This window comes from Brachyhypopomus gauderio, unplaced genomic scaffold (genome assembly GCF_052324685.1).
Source record: "Brachyhypopomus gauderio isolate BG-103 unplaced genomic scaffold, BGAUD_0.2 sc67, whole genome shotgun sequence".
In the NCBI taxonomy this organism is placed as follows: domain Eukaryota; kingdom Metazoa; phylum Chordata; class Actinopteri; order Gymnotiformes; family Hypopomidae; genus Brachyhypopomus; species Brachyhypopomus gauderio.
In genome coordinates, this window is record NW_027506888.1 from 1380121 (window position 1) to 1400156 (window position 20036).

General features: G+C 38.6%; 1 protein-coding gene across 6 annotated transcripts; it reads right to left on the reverse strand.

The window, feature by feature from the left end:
• Window positions 1–2272: 2272 nt before the first annotated feature.
• Window positions 2273–18996, reverse strand: LOC143490813 (NLR family CARD domain-containing protein 3-like). Of its 6 annotated transcripts, none has more exons than XM_076989292.1 (11): window positions 18848–18996; window positions 18696–18762; window positions 11406–11831; window positions 8778–10533; window positions 8479–8652; window positions 7150–7323; window positions 6757–6927; window positions 4026–4199; window positions 3553–3705; window positions 3278–3324; window positions 2273–2972 (listed from the first exon to the last, which is right to left on the reverse strand). In XM_076989292.1, exons 3-11 carry the CDS (start codon window positions 11821–11823, stop codon window positions 2407–2409), a joined length of 3633 nt encoding a protein of 1210 aa, XP_076845407.1. In that variant the 5' UTR covers window positions 11824–11831; window positions 18696–18762; window positions 18848–18996; the 3' UTR covers window positions 2273–2406. The 6 variants fall into 6 exon arrangements, with proteins under 6 accessions (XP_076845407.1, XP_076845404.1, XP_076845406.1 ...); XM_076989289.1 differs by having other exon boundaries at window positions 18696–18767; XM_076989291.1 differs by having other exon boundaries at window positions 18696–18779.
• Between the last annotated feature and the right edge of the window lie 1040 nt (window positions 18997–20036).

The following is a 20036-nucleotide window of genomic DNA, read 5'->3' on the forward strand; positions in this document are numbered from 1 at the left end:
TTATATCCTTAATTTGGAGGGGTTTTAGGTTTGCACACTTTCTATTAAACCATCATTTTTCCCTGAGACTTGGCGTGATCGCTTCCTTTTCGTTGCTCACCCCTGCCCGTCACAATATATATATAGGCTTACAAATTCATGTTTAACTGAATAAACCGTTGAACACGAGTAGCCTACATTTATTGAGCATGTTTTTTTTTCTTCAAGTATCAAAGTAGAACAGCTTTCTCAAGCAGTCAGTAGCCGGGTTTCCATCCAAACCTTTCGAAAAAATAATGCGCAATTTCCAAGTTTCGGCAGAAAAAAATGCGACTTAAGACTTGTTTCCATTCATTACAGTTATGCGAATAAACTTTAGATCACGTGAGCGGACACCAAACAATAGTGGTTTTACGTCCGTCTGGCAGTTACGCATTTTTGCACGTTGAGGTTTTGAAACATTTTTTTATTTTTCTTTTCTATACATGGAGAACTTAAATTCAATTTTTGCTCTCTCCAGAACTGTTTTTGTATGCAATTGCCATCTTTACATCGCGATCATGTACAGAACCACATGACTTGAGGCATGATACGTCATCGTTTATGCGAAAAACCCTTTTCCATCCAGTTTTTCTGAATTTTGGCGATGCGATAGTCTAACTTTTCCACCTCCTCCTAGCGTAAAAATCTTTTTGCGATATTCATTACTTGGGTAGCACGCATATGAGTCATTTTAATATAGATTAATCTAGATTGATTTCAAGATTTCAGTGAGATTAATCTAGATTAAAAAAATTAATCTATGCCCACCCCTAATATATATATTAGGGGTGGGACGCGATTTTAAAAAATAATCGAATTAATCGGAAGCTTTGTAATTAATTAATCTCATTTTAATCGCATTTCAGTATTTAACATGAGAAATATTAATTTAAGTTTGAATGATGAATGAATCAATGAACATAATCATAAACTTCAACAAACTTGTTTATTTTTCCACCAGTCTACTACACAGACCAATACATGAGTGCAGAAAACAGTTCAGAACACTGGAAATTCTGACCAAAAATTTGGGAGTTTTGCTCAGGATATTGGAAGAATTGAAGTAAATCAGAAGATGTTTTTTAATACCATTTTAGAAGGTATATTTTTCTTTAATTTCCCAGGCCTCTGCTACAGATATCTACATAGTGCCTACAAGTGGTCTTCTGCATGCTCAAAGCAAATGACTGGATCTTCATCAACTATAGATTCATCATCTATAATATGAGCTGTCACACCAAGATCATTCTTGTTGCTAACAGAGGACCAGTGATCCCCAGTCAGAGACACATTTGTGGCGCTCTTCACAATAACCTGTTTTACTTCCCTTTCCTCATAGTCTTTCTGGAAGGTAGTTCGTAACTTGCATCAGTTGACGCAATGTGCAGCGCTTCTTGTAAGCCTTTATCTTCAACCACAGAGCGAACAACACTGCAGACAATATGAAGCGTCATATATAAACTAGTGCTGTCAATTCCAGGTGCCGCGATTAAAAGTCCTCACCAGGATTTTGCTCTGGCTTCCTGGATTGTGTTGATTCCACTAATTTTACCTGGATTGCTAATTAGAAAATCTAGCAAGCTTGAGCAAAATCCTGGTGAGGAGTTTTAATCGCGGCACCTGGAATTGACAGCACTAGTATAAACGCGTGCGGAGTTGCACGCTACGGCCACTTGCGAAAGTTTAATCCAGTCTTAATGGTCCAATGAAGGTAATTTAAAAACCAGGACATTTCCTCACTTAAAAAAACCCGGGAGGCCCGGGACAGGATGTGAAATACGGACGTTTGGTCACCCTATCATACTAGGAATACATTTAGCAGCTAAGTTATCATTACTGACCTGCGCGTTAGCTCCAAAATGTTTTGCGTTGAGGTGGTAACGAAGGGTGGAAGTGCTCCTGTGATAAGCAAACTCCTTCCTACATAAAGTGTAAATAACACTATTTGTGTTTGTACTTCCATCTGGAAGTTTCTTATATTTAAATTTCCCATCCACCAGTTTAGCCTCTTCAGTCAGCTCCATCATGATCTTATTGTGCATAGGTATAGGTAACCCTTTTTAACTTCAAAACGGCGAATTTTGCCGAAAGATGACAGATTTTCATGCCTGCATTACTCACAACACAGGATTCCTGATGTCTAACCCCCAAGGAGCAGCAAACCTTGATGAGAGCTAAATAAAACCATCAGCCAGTCTGTGGACAGTAGGATCACAGACAACTACTTTCCATAAGAAAACTGGAAACTGGGTCAATTTAATTCTGAATAATAATCTTTATTTGTGTAGCACTTTTCATACATACATTGTATTTTTTTATTAATCCCATGATTAATCCAAATCGTTGTCAGAAAAGACACCACCAGAGAAAAATATAATCTGCAGATCAGTCAGTGGATCTTGAGGGATCTTCAAGATCAGCCGTGTTTGAAAGAGTGACTGAGGAGCCGGAATTCTTCAGTCCAAACCCTGCAAAGAGGGGTTCACTGAATGTGTTGTGGATTGTGTGGATGTGGACTTCACTTGCATTCAAGATGCTGTAGAAAGAAAGAGTGCCACTGGAACAATCCACATACACTCCTATTCTGTTGGAAAAACACACACCAGAAGGTATGTCCATTCTCTTATTATTGTGCCACACAGAGTAAGTACCATCGGACAACTCTAAGCTCCAGGACTTTTTTGACCGTCCAAACAAGCAATATTTTGTGTGTCCCCTCCTGCCAATTCCTTTGTATGATACTGCAATAACAGCCCCTGGACACCCCATGACCTCCCAGTAGCAGCGCTCACACAGTGGCTCGCTGCACAACACTTGTGCCACATGCTGGAATCTCTGTTTATTGTGGTCGTATTGCTGATCCTCTTCCACACGCGTTACCTCATGGCTCCCATTAAGCAAGGAGAGATGAGAATTTGCAGTGTTTAGGTCCAGCGTCAGCTTGCAAGCATCTGCATACAAAATTTGTTATTCTAATTGTTTTACATATTCACTATCTTCTTATCACGGTCACCTGATTTGCATGCACTGCACACTTTATTAAGTACACATATTTATAGGTGGGCCCACCATTGAGGTGGTAAGTGGCTGTATACACATAATATATGTAAAAGTGACAGTCAGACCTCCCAAGGTAAATACATTTGTATCAATATGAACGCTTTGGCTGTGTACAGTTTGTTTGTGTATGTATGTGAAATGGAAATTTTTGCAGTCCTAGAGTCATTCATTTGTGTGTGAGAATGGAAAAACGTACATTTTTTGAGTCCTGTTGTCATTCTCTGTTGCCCTCCATGGTCTGTTCTAGAGAAGGAGAAAAAGGACTAGTGCAAATTTGTGTGTATATATATATACACACACACACACACACACACACACACAAATTGTACTTTCAAAGTGTTATTTATAAGACTGAATTCATTAAAGCCAATATATAGGCTTGTGTTTATTAAAAAGTATTTAAATTATTTTCATAAACTGGTTGATAATGTTAAAACCACTATACATGTATCCATACATGGATTTCCTTACTTCAGATTACAGCATTGGTAAGAGAAAAGTTGTTTTGCTTCCAGAACTATGTAATTGTAGCACAAATCCAGCTCTTTCAGGTGTGTGTGGTTTGAATGCAAAGCTTCAACAAGTGTAGTACAGCCGTTCTCTGTGAGGCAACAGCCAGCCAATCTATACATAGGAATAGAGGGGTTAAAGAAAGAGATGAAACACAAACAAATCTAGAAGCAATGGTTATAGTTGAGATAGCACTTGATAAAAAGAGGAAACACATTTCTTCGTGTCACATTTCTTCACATTTTTTCCCCATCATACAAGACATTTGGTCAGATATATGTTCAGATATTAAGTACATTTCACTTTCAAATTCGCATACATTCTTTTTTAAATACTTCATGTATCAAAGTCTAAACACACTCTTGTGTAAAAAGTACATAAGGTTCTAGTACTGATAGATTTGTGCAAGACTGCTATTTTTGCAAGACACTTGCTTTAGTATCTCCAGACTGGAGTGTGAACTCTTTACTCCAACAGAGAGGTATTCCATTCCTGAATCCTGCAGGTTATTGTCAGCCAGGTCCAGGTCTTTCAGGGATGAGTTTGCATTTTGCAGAACTGAAGCTATATATTTACATGAGTCCACTGTGAGTTTACAATCAGAAAGTCTGTAGGAGAGGAAGAAATAGTAGCTTCATGATCTTTGTAATGTTTTTGTTTAATTTTGGAAATGCTTTGATGTATGAAAACATTAAAATAATAGCACAAAACATAGCAATGGATTATCATTAGAAGAGAGGCTTTAAACAGATCTACACATTCTTATTACAGGGCCTGAATTTCAGTGCGGGATTGCGGGAATTGCGCACTATTTCTTCGATTCCCGCAATTTTATCCATAATAATGCGGGAAGCTCCCGCACACAATTACAGCGAAAACGTTCAGCAAAACAATAGCTCTGTTTGTATTGTGAGACGGACAGATAGTCGGACAGACCGACGTCCGTACTGGACGCTACACTCGGCGCTCTCACTCTTCCTAGCACCGCAGTGGCGGCGACGTTGATCAAACTAATCCTCAGGATTCACACACAGGTGACGGTAGTAAACTAAAGCAGCAGTCCAAAGATATGTTTCAGTCCAACTGGTCAAGAATATATCCTTGGCTTGAACTTAATAGCGGTGAAATGAGCTGCTCGATTTGTAAAATGTACGATGCTGTGCCTTTTACCAGCCGATGCTACAAAACATCGACTTTAAGTCGCCACTCGGCTAGTGTCTCTCATACAGCAGCACTGAAAGAAAGCGCGAGGCTGATCTGAAAGAGGTGGTCAATAACGGAGGAGAAGGGCAGAAAAACAGATTACTAGGGTTGCCAACTTTATCACTGAGTGAGATTTGATTTTAGGAGGGAGGGAGGTAGGGGGGGTGGCGGCGTGTGTGTAAAATATTGGCCAGGGGCGGGGTGTGCATGTGTAAATTGTTGGGGGGGTGTAAAATGGACACATTTAAGTATTATATCAGAGCGATATAAGCAAACTAGTAACTCATTGAATCATAGATGTAGATCAGAGGTAAATAAACTAGATTTTTTCAGCGTGAGAAATCGGATGTATGGCGTTTGTGCGTGTGAAGACGGTCAAATGCGTGTCTCACGCTCATTGCGTGAGAGTTGGCAACCCTGGATTACTGCAATGCATAAAATTCTGCCTGATGCCCAGTCAGCTGATTGTGATGTGATGACACATTTCAGCACACAAAACAGATGTAAAATTAAGTTATAACAAGCCTAACCAATGTATGCTAATTTCAGCTTGGCCCTCCAAGAGAGCAGTTGGAATGTTTTTTTTTTTTTTTTTTTTGAAAAGAAAGACCAAGGAGAGGACAGATCAGGGTAGAGAAGAACCAAGAGACAAGTTACAATGTATATATATTAAATACATATATATGTGTGTGTGTGTGTATATATATATATATTAGTGGTGGGACTTTAACGCGTTAATTTCGATTAATTAATTACAGGAAAATTAACGCACTAAAAAAATTTACGCATTTTAACGCACGATACACTTTTGCATCGTGGAATGTTTCTCAGTGCACGAGTTCCAGGCGTACAGATTATATGGACACACGATAAGATGAGCATGATGCAGATGACTAAAGAGGCTACGCTGGTGGATGGGAAATTTAAATATAAGAAACTTCCAGATGGAAGTTCAAACAAAAATAGTGTTATTTACACTTTATGTAGGAAGGAGTTCGCTTATCACAGGAGCACTTTCACCCTTCGTTACCACCTCAACGCAAAACATGTTGCAGCTAAAGCTGGGCGTACACTGTACAATATTTTAAATCGTGTACTCAGCTCCAGCTCAAACTGTACGACTAACTCGTTGCGGAGAGTCGGCTCGTGGAGCTGCTTCAACAGTGCGATACTCTCACGAGGAGCGATTTGAATTTCAAATATGTTTGATATTCTTGCGACGCTGCGATTTCTGATCGGGAGTTGGTCGTGAGGTGTGAATCGCTCCTCGTTTACCTGTGTAAACTATACGATGCACGTATACCAAAGTATACCATCTAAAATGGTATTAAAAAACATCTTCTGATTTACTTCAATTCTTCCAATATCCTGAGCAAAACTCCCAAAATTAAAAAACATTTTTGGTCAGAATTTCCAATGTTCTGAACTGTTTTCTGCACTCATATATTGGTCTGTGTAGTAGACTGGTGGAAAAATAAACAAGATGTTGAAGTTTGATTATGTTCATTGATTCATTCATCATTCAAACTTAAATTAATATTTCTCATGTTAAATACTGAAATGCGATTAAAATGCGATTAATTTCGATTAATTAATTACAAAGCTTCCGATTAATTCGATTAAATTTTTTAATCGCGTCCCACCCCTAATATCTATATATATATATATATCTTGTTGAAGCACAGCAAGACCTGTATTTAGGTTCACCAGAAGTATCCCCCCCAAAATGTAGAAATCCCCCTTATGTGACACAATTAAGGGGGGAATTCCCACTCATTTTGAAAAATGAATTTCAGGCCCTGTTATTAGTTTTGTTGCTCAAAGACAAACCTCGAGTCTGTCTCAACTGCCTGAACATTTCTGTTGTTTGTAATCTAAAATCTAGCGGTAGATCATAAATTATTGGATTTGACTTATGCAATTCGTTTAGTTCATTATAAATTTGTGCACCTAAACACCTACCTGAGAGCTTTAAGATTACAATGTGAACTTTTGAGTCCAATACAGATCTGTTTGATTCCTGAGTCTTGCAAGTCATTGCAGCTCAGGTCCAGCTCTATGAGGGTTGATTTTGCTTTCAGAGTGTTGGCGACATATTTGCATGATTCCCCAGTCAACATACAACTGGAGAGCCTGTAAAAGGAAATAAAAAGCTATTAGAAACAAAGTGTCATTGAAGGGGAAAATTGTATCAAAACACAGGTTGGTAAAACACATAGGGCACCCTGGGAATTGTAATGTGAACAGCTCATTCAGTGAAAATGACTATTTACAATGACAACATTTAACACAGTTGACTTCAGAGAAGGTCCCCACTCCCCATGACCCCATAGCACTTTTAATTCAGACACTGACCTCAATATTTGCAATTTACAGTGATGGCTTTTTAGTCCAACAGCGAGATGCTTCACTCCATCATTCTGCAGGCCATTGTAACTGAGGTCCAAGTCTCGGAGGGAAGACTTCACTGAGCAAAGAGCTGAAGCAATGTCCTTACAAGACAACTTGGTGAGTTTGCAGCCTGAGAGACTTTTGAAGAAAATCAGAGAAATACTTGCTAAAATATAGTCAAATGATTAATTGCAACTACTGAATATCTCTACATTGACTGGTAACCTAGATCTAAACATTTATTCAGCACAAATGGAAAACAAGAATCAAGAGGGCTCTGATGTCACAACAGGAGTTAGTCTGTCACCAGTGTCTTGCCCTGGGTCTTTAATGTGCATGGCTTCATTTACATATCAAATTTGATTGGCCTTCACATAGTGCACAGGAAATTTTAGCACTGTGGCAAACTGACAGTGGTCTACTAATTAACTTTTTGAATAGGAATTAAATACCACATTTAGCATGACTACATGTGGTTACTGTCATGTTTTATGAATCCTGACCACCTATTTATTATTTTTTTTTATTTATTTATGGTTAGGTTTTTAAACTAAATTTTTCTAGGTTTTAGTCAAGCTAACAGCTTTTTTTAGAGGACTATATATAATATAACATTTATGATGTAGTACTGAATGCCACTATTTGGTTTAAAGTATGACTGATGAATAAAGTACAGCAAAAAACTCATCAGTTCTTAAAAAAATTATCATATCATCTGTCACGGGATGCCAGCTCTGCTGTTTGAGACACGCTCACTCACAAACAAACCCCCACTGACATGCCCACACCCACAGTCACACCAACCCCTACTGATACGCCCCCTCACACTCCTCAAACTCCTGCCGACACTGCCAGATCCACACAAGCCCTACCTATTGGTTTATTCTGGAAATCTCCCCTTTGCCCATCTTACTCTACTTATTTAAGCACACAGGTTTCTGCATTTAGTGCTGTGCAATCTCTGCCTTGTGTTGCAGCATCTACATGCCTCATGCAAACACGTCATTTTACCAGCACACTCAAACATAGGCCTACCACCTATATTCTAATTCTAAAACAATTAAACAATTAAAATTTAGGTCTACCACCTATAGCCTGCTGCTCACTTGATCACTTTAGCTTTGCTGCTGTCTCTTTTGTTTTCGAGCTCAATGCTCAGGATGGATAATAAAGAATATTTTATTTTCTCTTTCGCCTCTTGCTCTCTCTGTGCCAGCCATTTCACAATACTATGAAAGTCAGAATTAGAAATTTTCTATTCATTTTAAGGTATTAGAAAGATGTCATGTTTACCCAAGAATTTCCAATTCACAGTGGCAACTCCGGAGTCCATCATAAAGCAGTTTGATTCCAGAATCCTGCACATCATTGTTGCTCAGGTCAAGCTCTCTCAGGGGTGAGTTTGCTGACTGCAAAGCTGAAGCGATGTTTTCATAGGACTGGTTGGTGAGATTACAACCTACCAGACTGTAAAAAAGAAATCATACCACACATAATTTAAAGTATTATATGGACAAAACCCATTTGAACACATTTGTAATTTCTATGCTTGACAGTTCTGATACAGAAAATGTAGGGAAAAAAAACCTCACATAGCCTTTCTGCAGTTTCTCACAGCTGGGATTAGTCTTCTGCAGCCCTCCTCTGAAGTATTGTATTTTCTGAGATCTAGTTCATCCATTACTTCATCCTGTGCTTGAAACATATTGGCCATTGTAGAGCAGTGTGCAAGAGAAAGCTTTTTTGATTTTTTATTGGACTTCAAGTAACTCTGAGTTTCTTCCTGAAGAGTGTTATCCTTCATTTCAATCAAGCAATGTGAGAGATTGATCCATCGCTCAGGGTTGATATGCTTTTTTTGGCCCCGTTTCAGGTTTTGTATCATTTTTTTAACACTTTCAGATGTGTTCTGCATGTGGGGCATTAGACCTTGTAGAAGACTCTGACTGGACTCCAGTGAAATGCCATGAAGGAAACGGAGGAAAAGATCAAGGTGCCCATTCTTACTCTCCAAGGCCTTATCCACTACACATTTCATAAATGTTTCTAAAGAAATTTCTCCAGACACCTTTGATTTGGTCTTCTGTAGAAACATCTTCAGTTCATCCATGTTCTTGCATAGGTAGCAATAGAATACATAGAGAGCAGCAAAAAACTCTTGAAAGCTTAGATGTACAAAACAATAGACCTTTGTTTGATAAAACTCAGATTCCATCTTAAATATTTCAGTGCAAAATCCAGAGTATACTGAAGCCTCAGCAACACCAATGCCACACTCCTTTAGGTCCTCTTCATAAAACATCACATTACCGATCAGCAGTTGTTTGAAAGCCACTTCAGCAAGTTTCAGAATCATCTTTCTGTTGGACTCTAGCAGTTTCTTTGAATCATTTTCATGTCCCTCCTCAAACTTTGTGTTCTTTGTGATTGTTTGAACAAGCAGAAAGTGAGAGTACATTTCAGTTAGAGTTGTGGGGATTTTTTTGGACTCCTGGGTCAGCAAACGTTGAAGCGCAGTTACTGATATCCAACAAAAGACTGGTATGTGGCACATGAAATGAAGACTTCTGGTTGCCTTAATGTGCGAGATGATTCTGTTTGCTTGGTCCTCATTATCCACTCTTTTTTTGAAGTACTCCTCCTTCTGCTGATCATTGAATCCCTGGATCTCTGTCACACGATCAATGTACTTGGAGGGGATCAGACTGGCTGCTGATGGACGCGAAGTTATCCAGATAAGAGCAGAAGGAAGTAGCTCCCGGTTGATGAGGTTCATTATCAGAGAATCCACTGTGGAGTCCATGAGGACATTACTGACAGCTAAAACGTGTCTAAAATCCATTGCAATTCTACTTTCCTCAAGGCCATCAAATATGAACAAAATTTTCTTGTCTGAATAAAGGCTTGAACTGCAGTGCTTAAGGTAAGGATGCAAGTGAACCAAAAGTCCATGAAGACTCCAGCGTTTATCTTTAATCAGGTTTAGCTTGCGGAATGGAAGTACAAACAGAAACATTATATCTTCATTAGCTTTATTTTCAGCCCAGTCGAGGATGAATTTCTGCACAGAGACTGTTTTTCCAATGCCAGCTATCCCCTTTGTAAGAACCGTTTTTATTTCTCCTTCATTGTCCCCAAAGATCTCATTGCAGTTGATTCTGGTCTCATAAGTGGATCGTGAATTCTCATGTTCATTATTTAATCTTTCATAACACTCTCCTTTTGTGATTATAAGATTTGTAAATACATCATTCAGTAGAATCTTTTTCTTTTTGTAAGTTCCTTCAATTACAAATTGACTTTCCTTCTTTAAGAAGGATTTATGATTTGTCATAATACTCTGAAAATCTGTAAGAAAAGAAAAGTGGTATATAAAAAAGATACATTATGTTCATTAATTAGGCCACATATAAATGTACACTGATTGAACAATTTATATGTATGTATGTATGAAGTTGGATAGTTTAAATACAGAAGTTCTCCAGGAATTTGAGACTTCTTGTGCCTGACTATAATATTTTGACAACAGCTTTAGAACATCCCTTACTTCCTACACATGAATGACTGACAGATTCAAAAGACCTAAGGCCTTTGGTTTTGGACTCCAAGTTCACACATGCTCATGGACAGAGCAGTAAGAGAGATTGACTTTAAGATCCCGTGAGCTCACCCACCTACAAACTTTTGTGGTGATAGGAAGTTGTGGAGAAGCTGACTTATCTATGTAGAAGAAGCCCTTAAGTTAATTCCTCTTCTTTCACAAATTTTGCCAAATTCAGTTCTATGCAAAATTTAGATAAAGACGCATATTAGCTCTGCTGATGGCATAAGGCGTCATGTTATACATAATTTAATACATGGAAATATGCTTTTTAAAATGTTCCTGTTTTCCTGCTCTTGCATTTACTCAACAATAAATGCAAATCATTTTGTGTAAGACTTTAAGGTAAAAGGTGCAGTCTGCATTTGACAAGAACTACAGATAAAAACAGACTGCATGGGAAAGCTGCTGTGTGGTTACACACCATGAGAAAAGCCATTTTGGTCAAGGCAACAGTGTCGTTTCACATGGGAAGTAGACTAGAGGGTGGAGTGGCAAATGTTTTTGTGCCTTGTAGTCCAAAACAGCCCATTATACATGATGAAACTATGATTTCCTGGTCAAAGTAGACATTTAAAACTAAATACGAATTTAAACAAAAGTAGCTAAATGTCATTACCTTTTTGGGATTTTGGGATTTTTCTGAGCCTGGGGTCTACCACAGTTGATGTTTCATCTTGATCAGATGATTGATATGAGCTCCCAGAGTGGCCTTGTGACATGGACAGCCTTCGTTTCTTTGAAGATTGCTTTGTGATATCAGGCTTCTGATGTTTACCCTGTATCTTGTTTTCCATTTTCCTTGCAAGATCATTTTTTTGCATTTTCTTCAAAATTTCTACAGCAACTTTGAGAACATCGTTTTTATAAACTTCAATCATTGTGTGTGCCACTCTTGTTCTTGATTTTTTGTCCAGCTTTGATGGTGGAATAAATGGCAAGCCATTTGGTGGGGAATGGATAAGGTGAAACTTGAACACATCTACTTCTTTTTTAATCAGTTGATCCAGCACTTCAAGAAGGATGGATGCTGCCATGGTTAAAACTGAAATGAAATATTTATAAAATTACAAAATGTTAGTAAATATTAATGTAACTATTTTTCTAATTAGTGTACTATTGCAATGTTGTGGTAGGCTATGCAAACAAATTTATTTAGAGTTTAATTCAGATTACAGAAAAGGCATTACGTTATTTTAAATTTTAGCACTGACAATCATGGTGTTATGTGTTTGATAACGAAAGTTCATTGAATGTAGGTTATTTGCTCTCACATTTGGGCTCACCTTACTTGGGAAAGAGGTTTGTTAGCAGTTGCTTTCACTAATTTCGTTTTTAACACTTTCCTGTCTGTCTTTTCTTTTCTGAAATCCGAATTTAGCTTTATTGGGCACCATCTTCTATAACTCAAATACAACGTCCACTGCCCTTCGGTAAAACAGACTAAACCATTTCATGCAAGGGGTGAAAATGAAAAATGAAATTAAAATGTGCCATATGTGTCAATTGTCATTTTTTTCCCACCGCAATCGAAATTTGTCCTCCGCATTTACCCATCTGTGCAATTAAAACACACACACAAACACACACTACATGATTACTAGGGGGCTGTGGTGCACACATATGGAGAGGAAACAGTGCCAATTTGAAAAGTAATCCCTACTAGGCAAAAATGGAAATGGAATCCGCAAAATGCATTGCTTTTCCATACAAACATGCAGAATACGTGCCAAAATGAAATGCAAAAGCACTATTACATTACATTTCAATGCACTTTATCTCTATTGAAAAACAATACACGAATTTGCATTCAAATCCAAAATGCTGAATTTGTGCCAGAATTGCATATAATACAGCTCAAAATGTAATCACGGCACAGAGGTATTGCTTTTCACCGTACGGTATTTCTGACAAATGTCTCCTTTAAATGTATCGATCACGAGATTGATTTAAACACTGATGTGATGAAAACATGCCACAATGAAAAGTAAAAGCTCTAGTGTGTGTGGATTTGTATTTAAAGAAAGAAACGCTGAATTTGTGCCAGAAGCCACCTTGAAATGCAATCGACTAAACATTGAAGGCCAAAATGAGGTGTCTCTTACAGATAGAAACCATTTACGTATGATGCACGTGTTGCTTGTCTGGCCCAACGCATTACAGGCATACAGCAGGCCTCTGAACTTGCCCCTCTGAAACATTTCGGTGCACTTTCTGTGCGCTTAACTACTCAATATGCCATGTTTCCAGATAGATTTGAGGTATTAAATGATGTTGGATCAGGCTAAAATCAGGTTCCTCTCTTAGGGAGTGACCTGTTCTTCATGATGCATTTGTTATTTCTCTGGCCCACCATCAATAAGGCCTTCAATAAGCCTCTGAACCTGCCCCTTTAAATCCGTTCACCTAAATGCCCACTGCTCAATATGCCATGTTGTGTGCTGGTATTTCTTCTTCCGATTCATTTGTGTTCTAGAACAGCATTTCTGTGTTTTTGGTTTGCAAATCTAAGAACATGTTTCCTTACGTTAGAAATGCTGACGAATTCAATCATGTACAAATCGCATACAATTGGAATGACTTGAAATAGAAACCATTATATATATATATATATATATATATATTAGTTTTCTACATTCACAAAATCAGTATGGGAAACAACCTCTTAAATGTATGCTCCTATGCTCGTTTGTTTAACCTATCTCTTTTAAACAAAGTGTGCAGCAAACACGCATCGTGAGCACAACCTTTTTGAATAAGGAACCAACTTCAGCCGCCGAATAAGGAGCTGCGAATAAGTAACCAAACAAATCTCAAACTGCGAAGATTGTGGAGTGTAGTGGACTGTAGTGGAGTGTTGTGTACGATAAGCCCATCTCAGCAACGCGATCGCTCTCTCACGCTGTACGCACGAGAACATTGTTCGTTTTTTCTATACTGTATTTATGATAAAGCGTATCTAAATCTAGGGTCACGCTTAACGACGAAAGCTGCTTTACGACGGACATTTCAGTCTCTAAACCCATCGTTAAGCGGGGACTCATTGTACATTTAACTGAACTGATCAGTTTCTGAACGGTGCCTGACAGTTCAGAGTTCATGCCTGTAAGGTCTTTCGGCCGGTGTTGTGTTGAATTTGTTTATCCGCGCATAAAGATGCTACAGATTATACTGTCGATTTATGTTTCTATGTATAAATAAGAGCTAGACTTTAATTATCCATCACAGCAAACGGCACGGAATTATCTATGTCCAAAGCCACACTGGCTAAAGGGTGTTAATTATTTTAAATAAAATACACACTGGCTATACGAAGTTCACCTCTGACCACGACTTTGCAGTATTACAGTAGCATTATGTCTAAATATCTAGTTAGGACAAAACTAGAGTGCTCAATGACCCAAGTTAAAATCACTGTAACTCCGGAATATCATCTGTAGTGTTTTTATGCGTGTGCAAACAAGGGGAGTCGGAATTTGCCACAACACATTCGTTTGAAAAAAATTATCCATCGTGCCTGCAACTTGCATGAGTTAAATGAAAATGAGCACTTTCTTCATTGATTTACAACTTTGTCCTACCACCTGATTAACTTTCTGTTCCACCCCTGACAGGTGAAGAAACATCTACAGAAAAGCCGCACCTCATTATAAGTCGCATGGTTCAAAGCGTGAGGGAATAAGTAGCGGTTTATAATCTGGAAAATACGGGTAGCAATCGCAGGAGCTCCACTGTGGTGTGTCGAGGTCGCATTCCGCTCTTCAGCACTGTTTGCAGGGTTCATCCACCTATACAAGGTGGAATTCAAGCACATGTACCGCACTTTCAAGGTCCATTGTCAGTATTGTCCAGCACCTTCAGCTTAATTAAGTTAAGCACGTAGTCGTCTGTAACTGCACCAGCCTCAATTTGTCCAATTAGACTGTTTATTTCCTCTTTTATTCTGTCGTGAAAAGACATTTCTGCTGCTTTCAAGTCCAACTACGAGCGATTGCTTCTGACTGGAGTCTAAGCTCCGCCCCAAATTCAGGTGAGCGTTCCTATTGGACAGTGATTAGATTTCATTCTGGCATGAATACAGCTTCGCAGAGACACAGTGGAATACAATGACGTTCAGTCGATTGCATTTCAAGGTGGCTTCTGGCACGAATTCAGCGTTTCTTTCTTTAAATACAAATCCACACACACTGGCGCTTTTACTTTTCAATGTGGCATGTTTATCACATCAGTGTTTAAATTTATTAATTAAATAAATCTCGTGATCATTACATTTAAAGGAGACATTTATGTCTGAAATACCGTACGGTGAAAAGCAATACCTCTGTGCCGTGATTACATTTCGAGCTGTATTATATGCAATTCTGGCACAAATTCAGCATTTTGGTTTTGAATGCAAATTCGTGTGTATTGTTTTTCAATAAAGAGATAAAGTGCATTGAAATGTAATGCAACAGTGCTTTGGCATTTCATTTTGGCACGTATTCTGCTTGTTTGTATGGAAAAGCAATGCATTTTGCGGATTGCATTTCCATTTTTGCCTAGTAGGGATTATTTTTCAAACTGGCACTGTTTCCTCCCCATACACACATGCCCAGAGCGGTGCAGCTCTAGCCCGGCACCCGAGGAGCAGTTGGGGTTAGGTGCCTTGCCCAAGGGCACCTCAGCCATGGCCTCAGACACTTATGTAGGTTACGACATAATTATATCCATCGATCAATCAATTTACTTCCCAAAACATTACATTGACACTAGTTAACATTTGTGATCTTTAAATTATATTAACATTTAAAAGAAAATAATATTCCAGACTCCTAAAGGGGCCTCCCCCTGGTAACTCAGTCCCCATTTGACCCAACCAAGAGCCCCACGTCACTAAGGAGTGTTTTTTCCCCCGTGAGCAGCGGAATACCGTAATATCGCGCTTAAATGCATATAACTTGAACCGCGCCATTGAGAAATACAAACGTTCTATGTCAAATTGGTGTTTTTAATGCAGTTTTAGTGCACTTCATGAGTACTGACGTTTGTTCAACCAATAGGTATCAAATATTTAAATGATTCAACCAGTGAAGAATTGTACAATTCGTACCACTGAGGGAAGTTTATTCTGAACAACATAGCAACGACACACTTATTTGATATGTAACACGACGCGTATGCAATATCAGTACTATAGAAGAAACATCGCCGGACCTGAATTTAATCATTCAACCGAAATATCTTTTCATATTAACTTGTTCGCATACCATAGCCAATTCAGCAGACAACGCTTAGCTTACCTGTACTGTTGATCCAGAACACCTTGAATGAACAGCACTCAAAATGTAGCTAGTTATAACAGTGTTATTTTAGCATATACCAAGTTGTCCTGCCCAGCTGTCATTATTTTGCCATTTTTTCTTTTATATTGAGATTTACAGATAATAAAGCCAGCATTTTTCATAACTACAGAAACAATACATTATCGTGTGGCGCCAAAATGAAGTGGCAAGTAAACTTCGGTATTTCCGTATTGCGTTAAAAAAAAAATCTTTGGATGGGAATTGTAGTTCGGTACTGCTCTACGCCATCTTTCTGCTCTTTACAAAATAAAGTACTTATTCATCTCTTATTTATTGAATGGAACAATATCTATTTATACTATTTATTTACACAAAAATATCAAACATGCCATAATTTGTTGCATGGTGGTTTACAGGACAAATAACAATTTAAACTTGTTGTAAGACATTCAATAATGGAGCCAAAAAGTTAATTAATTAATCTGAGAATGTATTGTTTGAGTTATCAAATCCCCCAGACACATTCGCGCAAGTTGTGCGGAGTCGCGCGCTACGGTCACTCGCGAAAGTATAATCCATTAATATGTGGCCCGTAACCCCCTTTTTGGCTATTTAACAAAATCCGACTACGCCACCCCTTAGTTTATTCCTAGAGCAAGGGGAGCTCTGAAATATCGATACACACAGGTTGCTTCAAGAAAAATATAAATTTCCTTTATTACAGAATTTGGTCACACAAGATTGACAGGCAAGCAAGAGAAATAATGATTGTAAATCTCAAATAAGAAAATAATAAAACAGGAATCTTTAATTACCAACTAAATATAAATAAACTAATCATAACGGAAAATATCCGGGTTAGGGATGGGACAGCTAAACCACTCAGTAGTGACTATACTTCCAAAAAAAAAAAAAAAAAAAAAAAAAAAAAAAAAAAAAAAAAGAAAACCCAATACTAGTAATAAGAAAATTCCACTGCAAATCAAATGAGTGATCACTGCACACCACTACAATTACTGAGAATATAGCGGTCTCATTACCCGGATCTAAATAAACCTATGATATATTTAGTCGTAGCCAGACCCCCCCTTAGGCAAAATATCAATGCAAATAACAATTAAACAATTGTTATATACTCTAGGAGTCAGAGCAGCAGTTAAAATAGTTAAAAATAAACCTAAGTGTTTGGAAAAAGAAAACAGCACTTATATTTCCAGGCATGAAAATGGGTCAGGGGTTAAAAAGGTGAGAAGACCGGGGGGCGGGGCATGTGACGTCATGGGGATACAGCGACAGGTGATGCCAAATATTACGGAGCCCGTAAGGTGACATCATGTAAAAAATATAATAACGCGTGGCCACGACTTACTAACGCGTGCGAACGACTTACTAAAGCTGGGCGTACACTGTGCGATTTTTGGCCCATTTTCAGCCGATTTTTCACTCGTGCGACTATTTTTCGATCGGGCCGAGTTTCGGCTCAATCGCGTGTCGTGCATCGTATAGTTTACACAGGTAAACGAGGAGCGATTCACACCTCACGACCAACTCCCGATCAGAAATCGCGGCGTCGCAAGAATATCAAACATGTTTGAAATTCAAATCGCTCCTCGTGAGATCGCATGAGAGCGTCGGGTCGTATAGTGTGAGTATATGAATCGTGAGCTGTGAACTTTTAAACCCTGCGATTTAGTCGTACAGTTTGAGCTGGAGCTGAGTACACGATTTAAAATATCGTACAGTGTACGCCCAGCTTAACGAGTGCGAACAAGATAATTAAGTATTACTTTATATAAAGCCAGGTTTACCTTCCTTGGGCAGTCAGTTTGCGAACATCCCTGGGATCTGCTTGCTTTGCTGTGAAAAAATAAACTTTGTTGCAGCGTGTGAAAGGCGACATTAGTATCTCGTTCCCACGCGTTATTATTTTTTTTTACATGATGTCACCTTATGGGCTCCGTAAAATATAGTAAAATCCATTTTAAAAATTTTGACTGTCTTGTCAATGGATTCAATGTATGGAGCCAGATCCTTAAACGCGAGAGGCCGCTTTCGCCATTCCAGAATGGCTCAGTCAAAACCATTACGTCTTAATGAACCAATAAATACATCAGCAGCGAAAATGTGTAAAAAATACCAGGGTTCACGTGTTTTTATTTTCTAACATGGGCTAAAGCACAGGGCAGACTCAAACGACAAGCGTTTACAACTTCATCTTCAACCTTTTCAGCCCTGGCGCGAATGTTATCCTCACCCGTCCCTGGATTCACCAGTTACAACTACAGACAACTTCAAAACGGCGAATTTCGCCGAAAGGTGACAGATTTTCATGCCTGATTTCACATCTAATCATAAAACCCGTAGTGACCTAGTAAAAACAGCTACATAAAAGAAATCAAAAAGAAAACAGCAGCTAGCCCCATTAAAAACACACTGGAATCTGTTTAACGGAAGGGGCAAGAGAACATAGCATGTTAGCTTTAAACAATCTACTAACAGTCTTCACCAGTCATAGCATTAAATGGTTCTAAAAAGAAAATACACGACACAAGCACCATATCAATGAGTTAAATCCATCAGTCTATTAAAATATGCACAGTATCAGACGGATGTTAAAAGATACATACCCCATTCACAGGCAGCAATTCTATCGTTCTCCCAGTCAACTTCTTATGACCATAGTGCAGTTCTCAGCTAGCCTAAGCACAAGGCTAAATTACTAGTCAATATTTAAGATAAAAAGAACACACAAAGAGGGGGGAATTACACCGCAACATACCTTTAGTTACTTCTGAGCTCTGTGTTACTCTCTGTGCTGCAATACACACAAGCCAGCACTCACGCACACGCAGCTCCAACCAGCCTCTCAGTCTCAAACTCTGGCTTCGTTGCAGTGACTCGCGCTGATCCCACACACGCCGTAGGCTTGGCAAGCTTAGCTACTTCTGCTAACAGGACCCCGTAGCTGCCCATATATCGGCCTGTCCACAAAAAAACCCGGGAAGCTCAGCCAATGCCGACTCGCAACCCATTAACCACAGCCCCAAGTACCACTGGCTACAAATATAATAATTTATATTCATTTATATTTTTTTTTGTTGATGCTGGTCCAGCGTGCCGCGTACCAGTGATTATGCCTCGGCATGCCAACGGTGGCACGCGTGCCATAGGTTGCCGACCCCTGTCCTACACTATAAAGAAAACTTCCACTAGCAAAAAAACGAAGATTGATGTATAAAAATCTGGAGAGAACCAAGGGCTGATCCGTGATGTGTAATATTTGAAATGTGATGTTTAATAATATTACTAATGTAAGTAATGGATTGTGCTGAAAAACGATAACGTTCATAAAAAATAATCCGAAAATGATAGAGGCCTATGTCTATTCGGGGTTTTATAGAGCGTTCCCGATGAAGGGTTCGGCGAATAAACTGAGCTTCAATATCCACAGGATACTCGAGGAAAGGACACATCATGATGACGTGTTTGTAACTTGGGTTTAGGTTCAAGTTAACTTGCCAGCAAGCAAGTTAGCTTCAGAGCGTAAATTGCTATAGTAACTGACTCAGGTTCTCTCTAAGCTCGGTTTCTGGAACGAAAAACCCTGAGTTTTTGTTAACTCTGTTTACTTACCCGGTTTCGTCACTTAACCCGCTTTCTGGAATAGCCCTCTGTGCCCAGCCTCGCTGTATTTCCCTACTCAAGTTAAAAACTGCATAGCACTGCACTATACACTTCACTAATTTCATACAGTATTTCATTACCGAAGATCATGCATGATTGTTGACTCTTGAAGACTAAAGTGTTACAAAAATGTATCTTACTTGTCTCCCTTTTATGGGATAATGGCATACAATAAAATATTCATACTATTGTAAACTAATAAAATACTGTAAAATGAAATGGAAAAAATATATATATATAATGTGCCATATTTGTCAATTGTGATTTTTCACCACGACTGAAAT

What these genes read in the sequence shown, in the direction of transcription:
- LOC143490813 (XM_076989292.1), bottom strand. Translation starts at nt 11,823, where the DNA reads ATGGCAGCATCCATCCTTCTTGAAGTGCTGGATCAACTGATTAAAAAA. An exon ending in TGTGAATTGGAAATTCTTGG is followed by an intron (nt 7,324 to 8,478) that starts GTAAACATGACA and finishes TTTCTTCAAAAG; the next exon opens with TCTCTCAGGCTGCAAACTCA. An exon ending in GACAACAGGACTCAAAAAAT is followed by an intron (nt 2,973 to 3,277) that starts GTACGTTTTTCC and finishes TTTTGTATGCAG; the next exon opens with ATGCTTGCAAGCTGACGCTG.